We start from the raw sequence: 9,013 nt of genomic DNA, 5'->3' as shown, positions 1-9,013 counted from the left end.
TGGGGAGGGGCTGGATGGCCTCCAGGGGTGCACGCTACGGAAATGCACACACATGTGCCTCCCCCATGTAAGAGAGCGTGGGGAAACGTTCATAGCAGCTCTATTCCTAACAACCAAAGTCTAGATGACTTATTTGTCCATCAATAGCAAAGTGGCTAAACTGTGATACAGTCTCATAAACCAGCAAGGAGAATGAAGCAGCTAAGACATATGGTAACATCAGCAGGTCTCGTCTATATCAATGGAACAAAGAAAACTAGACACAAGGCGAGAACAGGCAGAGGATGGGAACTCAGCCAAGGGGTAACATGAGCGGATGAGTAACCGAGGAACAGCTTTTAAATGCGCATCTGGTTCATTGGCTTCTCCCCTAAACCTATGGGTACCTTTTGACAACAGGTCTCACGGAGAGGCCCAAATTACTTAGGGCTTGAGGCGCTGGCTCTACGGTGACCAGCTCACCCCTGTTTGCCTGGGACTTTTTTGGTTTTAAAATCAGAAGTCCCGTGTCCCGGGAACACGCTCAGACCCACACAAATCCAAATGGCTCTGAAGTGAAAAACACGTAGCTTCAAATTCCAGGGCACCCAGATGGAAGAACCTTCCACCACACAACTGGCCTGAACTCTCCCAAAATGCCAGTGTCATAAAATACAAAGACAGACTGAGGCTCTATGGACGGTATCACGAAACAGCACAGGCTGTTAACACATTCTAGGTTGGATCCTGAACAGGGAGAAAAACTGTTACAAAGAACATCAGTAAAACAACAGGTAGAATTTGAATAGTCAGCAGATAAGGTCAGGGGTCAGCAAACTTCTTCGAGGACAAGCCAGACAATATTTTAGGCCGTGCGGGCCGAGAGGCAAAACTGAAGTATACATGCAGGTACTTATCTAACTGTAAATGTAGCCATTTGAAAACGAAAACCATTCTTAGTTCTCAGGCTGTAATAAGAAAAACAAAAACAAGACAACAATGGAAAAACAGGCAGCATGGGCTGGATTTGGCCTGCGAGCCATAGTTCACTAACCCCTGCATTAGAAAACAGTATTTTATCAATGTTAAAATTTCCGATTTTGATTAGGGTAGAGGGACCCCATGTCTGTAACTTGTTTTCAACTAATTCAGAGAATGTGATTTAGTGAGAAAATGATAAAGCAAATGTGGCAAAATGTTAAAAAGTGAGGGCTCTAGGTGAAGGATCCAAAGGAGTCCTTTGAATTATTTTTGTCATTTTTTGGTAAATTTGAAATTCTTTCAAAGCACATTATTTAAAATACATCCCAGTTGCCCCCCAAACTCTGTGACTTTGGGCAGGATTCTCACACGCTGAGCTTCCTCCCACATAAAATGGGCCTAATACCAGCTGCCTCCTAGGGAGACTCACCCCAGCCCGTGGGGCCCTATTCGCGCACAGAGCACTGCTGTGTGCAGACACGCTTCTGCACTCTGGCCCCAGAGAGGAAAGGCCCCTCTACTCATGGAGCTCACTGCATTCAAGTGGGCTGGGGGCATCAAATTCGGTCATGACCTCTAAGTGCTTGGCCCTGTGCCGGGCACGGTGTAGGCCACGGATGCTTGCCATCCATGTTCCCGTGGTTATGACTACCCTGGTGGGTGGCCGGGCTGCTCTGGGGGCCTGGCACTCCATAGCTAAAATGGTACCAGGCCCTCTGGGAGAGACGCATAGACGGTGCTCCCCGTCTACAACGAAAGCAGCCTTTCCCCACATCATTCATCACAGCCTTGGAAGAGTCAGTGTTCGTGGGGTGAACAGGCTCCTGATAAGCATGTTTTTAACCAATTACAATTTGGACTTTATCTCCTCTGACAGGAGGTTATGTAATATTGAATCAATTCACTCCAACACAATCTTTTGTTAGAAAAGTCTCTTCAAATAAAACATCCAGGCCACCTGTTCTGTGGTTCCGGGCTGGAGAGAAGTGTTCCCTAAGCGCTCGCTCACACGGAAGCCTCCTGTCAGGGTCGTCCTCCCAGAGCTTGCTGGTTACCTTCAACGTCTCGTGGAAGCGCGGGCGACACCTGGTGACCACCGTCCTGATTAAGGGCACTGGTGATCCTCAGTCGTCTGCGCGCTAGCAGGGACCACTGGGGGTTCACTGTGTGGAATGTGCACCGGGACTAACGGCCCACCTGAGGGACACGGAAGCCGAGCTGGAATCCCCCAGTGGAGGGGCCTACAGGAACACTGGGGCCTCGAGATGGGCTGGGAGAGCCCAGAGTGGGCAGCAGGCCAACAGGAGGTAAACTGGTAGTTCGGGGTGCTGGTTATCATCCTGCCAGGGGCTGAAGTCAGACTCTGCGGGTTCCGGTCCCACCTCAATCTCTTCTGACCTTTCTGTGGCTCAAGCAAAGAGGTAACTGTGACAGAATGATCTGGACTGTCCTGGGGGAAGCCCAGGAGCTCGTGAGAGAAAGGAGCTGGGCCCCTCCCCCAGACCCTGGAGGTCAGAGATGGCTCCTAGAGACGAGGCCCAAACCCAAGTTCGGAGGATGACTAGATGCCCGTCAGGCAAAGAGGTTCAGTGGGAGAAGCGAGTGTCCGGCAGAAGGCATGGCTTGGTGTGGGGACCCCAAGACGGTCTAAGCTGCTGGTCAGAGGTGACGGGAAGGTAGGAGCTGGACTGTGCATCTTTAAAGGTCATGTTGAGGCACGTGGACTGTGCTCTGAGGGCAAAGGGGAGCCGCTGGTGGATCCTGAATGCAAAGAACCATGATTGTATTTATATTTTAAAAAGCTCTCTCCAAAGATCAGGGGGCAGAAAGATTGCTCGGACAAGACGGAGGCCAGCAGACCTGAGAGAATTCCAAATGAGAGATGCAGGTGGTGTGTGATAAGAGGGGAGAAGCGAGGAGGGGCTAGATTCCAGAGCTCTTTAGGGGGAACAATGGCTGAGACTCAGCAACAGCTTTGTCCTCAGGAGGAAGGGGGGAACACGGCCCCCTGGCATGAATTAAGTAAACAACTGAAGAGCTCAGTGCAAACTCTTCTCCATTTAACAAAACAAACCAAAAAAAGCAAATAGTTCCTTTCGGGAGGAGGCAAAGGTCAAGGCGTGAATCCAATTTAAACAAAAAGCCGTCACTGCCCGGGAGCAGACACTACCTTCCACTTTCTCCCCGCAGCCAGGTGCCGGCATCTGCTGCTCACAGATGTTATTAATGCACAGCGATTATCTCAATGATATATCCTGGTTGTTGCAACTGCTTCTGTCTCCAGATTAGTCTGTTTCCAGTGGAAGCATTCCACGGGAATTAATTAGTACTTGCTCCTGAAGAACAGGTGTCATTAGACCCACCCCACACGTGGCCTCGTCTACCTGTCCACGAGGTCTTGTGAAATCCCGGGCCCAGGATCCAAAGTCTTCCACCAGCTGACTCCGGGGGGTGGGACGCAGGGGCCAGTGGGCAGCTCTACATTTAAAAATCATTGTCTTGTAGTTTTCAATTTAGAGAATTCCTTTGAATCCAGGGCCTAGGGTTCTTTATACCAGCCCAATAGCTGGGAATATCAGGTTCTTTTTTTTTAGGTAAGAAAAAGGAGCCTCTGAAAGGCAGGGTGACTTGCTCAGAATCATACAACTAATTAAGTAGCAGAGGCAGGATCTGAACTCACAAGGTGTGTGTCTTTCCTCCAGGAGTCTTCCATGTTTTATCCCACAGTCTTTAGCCTCAGGTGTTAGCTGAGACGGAGCCAAAGTCTCCCAATGGAGGGAAACTGGGCAGAAAGAGCCAAATAATCTTGTCGGGATTCTAGACGGTGGGGCAACGGGCAGAGGGGAATGCCTGTCCACTCGGGAGGAAGGCAAGGGCTCTGGGAGATGCTCTGCCTAGGGGGACCCTCCCATGCCTCTGGTTGAGCCCGGCATGCCACACATCACTGCTTCAGTTGGGCCTAGAATCCTGCTGGCTTTTTTGGTTTGTTTTGCGGTACACCCGTTGCGGAGCACAGGCTCCGGATGCGCAGGCTCGGCGGCCATGGCTCACGGGCCCAGCCGCTCCGCAGCATGTGGGATCTTCCCGGACCGGGGCACGGACCCATGTCCCCTGTATAGGCAGGCGGACTCTCAACCACTGCGCCACCAGGGGAGCCCCTGCCGTTTTTTTTTACAAGCACTTCTGACCGTGCCCTTCCCTGCTCTGTAGCTCTCTATGGCTCCCTATCACCTTTGGGATAAAACCCAAACCCCTTAGTTGGGCTCACTAAACCATTCACGAGCTGACTCTAGCCTCGCTGACCGACATTACCCTCCCTGCCCTTCCTCGGGGAACGCTGCACACCAGCCACACTGGGCCAAGCGTTAGATGCTCCCTGTCTTCTCCCGCCCCCGCCCTGGTGCTCCCTCCCACAACGCCCATGTGCATCTCACCCAGCCAGCCATTCGTTCCCACCTTTAAGCAGACAGCTGAAGCCACCAGCTCCTCTCCCACAGCTAAATCAAGGGCATCCCCTTCACCTAAACACCAACATTCCGCCAGGAAAGATCTCATCACCCTGCTGGCCGCAGTCTGCTCCTAGGTCGGCCTCTTGCCTAGACTGGGAGCCCCTCTCCGGAAGGGTTCTTCCTTATCCCCGCAGCCTGGCCTCGAATTTGTCCCGAGTGGACACCTTATCAGGATCTGCTGAACGCACACAGTTCACTAACAGGTGCTTTCAAACGCATTCCCTCATCTTTGCCCTCAGAGAGAAAACCTTTCTCTAGGTTACCCGGCACCATGGTTAGCGAGCTGTAGAGGCTGCAGAGGGTGTTCAAGCTTCTCAAGCCTTCGGGGGCTAGACCTCATCGCCCCCGACCCCCACAGGCGCCTGGGACACGAGGCGATGACGATGCTCCGGGACAAGGGCTCACAGAGGTCCTGTCACACGGCGAAGGTCACGACATTAGCAAGTGCAGGATCCAGTTCTCCTGATTCAATATTTAATGAATTGTAAAACTGGTTGAACTAGGCTCTGTCATAGTAATATAACCTCACCATCAGTTTTCTCATCTGCAAAATGGGCCTATGCCATGGAACTTGAAAGTGTGTTTTGAGGGGTAAATGAGGCCCATGATTCCCAGATGGTGGTCCTAAGACCAGCACTGGAATCCCCTCATGTGACTGTTGAAAATGTAGGTCCTGGGGTTTCCCTGGTGGTGCAGTGGTTAAGAATTCGCCTGCCGATGCAGGGAACACGGGTTCAAGCCCTGGTCTGGGAAGATCCCACATGCTGCGGAGCAACTAAGCCCGTGCACTACAGCTACTGAGCCTGTGCTCTAGAGCCCGCAAGCTGCAACTACGGAGCCCACGTGCCACAACTACTGAAACCCGCGCTCCGCAACAAGAGAAGCCACCGCAATGAGAAGCCCGTGCACCGCAACGAAGAATAGCCCCCGCTCGCCACAACTAGAGAAAGCCCACACGCAGCCATGAAGACCCAATGCAGCCAAAATTAAATTAATTAATTAAAAAAAAATGTAGATCCTGGGTCTCAATTTGAAGAAAAAACGAGGAGGGGGGCCTGTAAATCTGTGATTTTTAAATGGTACTTAAGTTATCGGATGTGCAGCCAAGTTTGGGGATCCCGAAAATTCCAAGGAAAAGCCTGATACACAGTAGGTGGTTGAAAAATGTTAACATCGTGGGTACAGAACTGTCAGCGCTGGTGGCATTAAGACATACGCTGCTGTGTGCTGTTGGGTAAATTACTCATCCTCTCAGAGCCTGTTTCCTTATTAGTAAAATGGGTCAAAAATAGCAATAGCCACCTCCTAGGGTTCTGGTGAGGACGATCTAAGTAATGCACTTCCAGCCGCCACACCGACCACCTACCAGTCCTGTCAGCTCCAAACCAGCCCCCACTTTGCCTCCTCTCACCATCCCCACAACCATTTAACCCAGGAGACCCTCTCCTCCAGCCTAGAGAGGTACTCTAGCCTCCTAATGGCATGCACTCATCCCTCCTCAATCCCTTCCCCACACAGAGGAGTGATCCTCTGAATCCGATTATGTCACGCTCTGCTCAAAACGTCCCGACGGCTTTTCATCACCCCCGGGAATAAAATCCAAACCTCCCAGGCCCCGCACGTTCTGGTCTCTGCCTGCTTCTCCTTCTCCCAGGGGAGTTTAGCTGATCACCCAAGCTAAATGAGACCCCTTGCAATTCCCTATTCCCTTTATTATTTATAATAACCCCACTTATTTCCTTTACTACCTGAATTAAGGTGTGGGATATTTCTGTTTATTTGTAACATTGTTTGCTTGTCCTCTTTTCCAGCAGACGTCGGTTTCAAAGGGAGAGGACCATGCCTGTCTTACTAACCGTAATATACTTAGACCTAGCACATCACCTGACACTCAGTAGATGCTGCATAAATACTGAAGGAAGGAATGAATGGAATAGTCCAGCACCATACCCAGCAATGAAGACACAGCCGGCAGCAAAGTTAGCTCCCTCTCCCTTCCCCCCTCCCGTCTGCTCTCCCTGCCTCTGTCCCTGGAGGCTTCAGGTAAAGGACAAATACCGTACATGGGAGAGGAGAGACAGCAATGCCCAATGTCATCGCTACTTTATTTGATTAGCTCTGACTCTGGCAGGCAGGACACGTGTGCTGGGAGCCAAAGCAACTGTACCCTGACCTCTGGTCCACACGATCCCATCCTTATAACAATTTCCATGACAACAGCAACAGAAAGCCAAGGCTGTGAATTCTCTTTGATAGGAACTGGATGCAGAGATGGGGAAGAAGGACTTTCAAAAGAATGAAGCTCTTTGATTCAGCTCAAGGCGCCTTCACTAAATACCACTATTTTCCAAGAACACACATTTTAACCCTGCAGAGGGAGATTTCTCATGAATAATAAAAAAAGAAAAATGAAAAGAGGAACAAACAAAACCACTGTGGTTCCTTTTCAAGAACGTTCACCTACGGAGAGAGGGAGACTTGGATGGCATCAGGAATATTTTGATGAAAGACAGGCAGAATACAGGGCCTCCTGCCAAGGGGGCCGCATGAACCCAAGATGCCTGAGTGGTGGCTGAGTGCTCAGACATCCTGACTGCCTGACAGAGGAGGCTCAGGGTCCTCCATCCACCTGGTCGGTCAGACAGACAGGAAGACGCAGGGTGAGGCAAAAGAGCTCCCAGATTCTGCAGTTAGAATCACGAGCCCTGGATTTGAATCCCAACCCTGCCACCTACCTGCTGTGTTACCTTGGGTGCATTGCTTCCCACCTGTGGACAGAACTTTCCCATCTGTTAAATGGGCACAATATCATTTGCTCTCCCCCAGGGGTACCACGAGGACTGAGGGAGGGGACACATTCAAGTACAAGTGATTCTAATGTTCTGACATGGCCATGAAATGAGTGACCAACTGTCCTGGTGTCCCAGGGGCTGAGGGCTTGCCCGGGACATGGGACTTTTAGCACTAAACCGGGACAGTCTGAGCCCATCATGTCTCCTGAGGTGCTCAGCTCCCTCCTGGCCTCACCTCTCATCCGCCTCCCGTTCTTCTCTGAGGCAGCCAGGGATGGTGGGGCCTGAGGACCTGGGTTTGAATCCCGACTCTGCCACCCTCTAGCTGTGGGACTCTGGGTGAGTCGCCTCTCGTCAATGGAGATGCTGATCCTCATGCAGGATCTGCACCATCTGTTTCACATCCAGCCCCGCTGGTCACCACGTGCACACGCACGCACACAGGCACCCGGGCACTCACACAGGCGCGCACGCACGCACACAGGCACGCGGGCATGCTGCACGCAGCCATTCTGCCCCAGGGCCCTGATCTGCCCAAGGACTCAAACTCACTCTGCCTCAGCCCTAAAGAAGGGAACAGGACTCCTAAGTCATTTATAAACCCCCTTCCTCATCTACCATATCCATGTGAACCATCCAGCCCCGCAATGCCCTCCACCTCCCCGCAGGTCTGTGAAAGTCAGACATCCGGGCTGTGGCCACGCCCATCTGGGTGGGAGGACCATTCTCCCCCTGCTGGCCGCAGCATCCCCCCCATGGGGTTCTGAGAGGACCCCGTGACACCCACCTGGCTTTGCACTTTCTCCAGCTCCTCCTTGCTGACTGAGGTCTTGCTGTCCTCCATGGTCCCCAGCAGGAGCTGCACGTCTGACAATAGTGCATGAGTCCTTCTGAGGTCCCTCCGAAGACGCTTCTCCACATCAAAGTCCCGATGGCCGATCTGGAAGCCAAGGGAAGGCTCTCGTGAGCTAAGGTGACAAAGTAGTGGCCAGGGTCCAAGTCCTCTGGAACCTGGCTCCCTGAGTTCAAATCGTGCCTCCACCACTCACACTGTGTGACCTTGGACAAGACCTTTCTCCTCCCCAAGCCTCAGCCTCCTCATTGGCAAAACAAGAATGGCAGCATTATCTCTGACAAAGGAGGCAAGAATATACAGTGGAGCAGAGACAGCCTCTTCAATAAGCGGTGCTGGGAAAACTGGACAGCTACATGTAAAAGAATGAAACTAGAACACTCCCTAACACCACACACAACAATAAACTCACAACGGATTAGAGACCTAAACGTAAGGCCAGACAGTATCAAACTCTTAGAGGAAAACATAGGCAGAACACTCTATGACATAAATCACAGCAAGATCCTTTTTGACCCACCTCCTAGAGAAATGGAAATAAAAACAAAAATAAACAAATGGAACCTAATGAAACTTAAAAGCTTTTGCACAGCAAAGGAAACCATAAACCAGACCAAAAGACAACCCTCAGAATGGGAGAAAATATTTGCAAATGAAGCAACTGACAAAGGATTAATCTCCAAAATTTATAAGCAGCTCATGCAGCTCAATATCAAAAAAACAACCCAGTCCAAAAATGGGCAGAAGAGCTAAATAGACATTTCTCCAAAGAAGATATACAGATTGCCAACAAACACATGAAAGAATGCTCAACATCATTAATCATTAGAGAAATGCAAATCAAAACTACAATGAGATATCATCTCACACCGGTCAGAATGGCCATCATCAAAAAATCT

The 9,013-nt window shown here is 50.9% G+C and overlaps 1 protein-coding gene across 1 annotated transcript in view; it reads right to left on the bottom strand.

Annotated features, from left to right (window-relative positions):
• Positions 1-9,013, bottom strand: part of MYO18B (myosin XVIIIB) — a 236,926-nt gene that overhangs the window by 77,945 nt on the left and 149,968 nt on the right. The window contains exon 35 of the mRNA XM_024741392.1: positions 8,049-8,201. Within this exon, the coding sequence (XP_024597160.1) occupies positions 8,049-8,201 (153 nt within the window). The remainder of the gene's footprint in view (positions 1-8,048; positions 8,202-9,013) is intronic.

Source organism: Neophocaena asiaeorientalis, unplaced genomic scaffold, assembly GCF_003031525.2.
Source record: "Neophocaena asiaeorientalis asiaeorientalis breed wild unplaced genomic scaffold, Neophocaena_asiaeorientalis_V1.1 scaffold648, whole genome shotgun sequence".
Taxonomy (NCBI): Eukaryota; Metazoa; Chordata; class Mammalia; order Artiodactyla; family Phocoenidae; genus Neophocaena; species Neophocaena asiaeorientalis.
The sequence above is the reverse complement of the archived record's forward strand: the minus strand, read 5'-3'. Positions and strand labels throughout refer to the sequence as shown.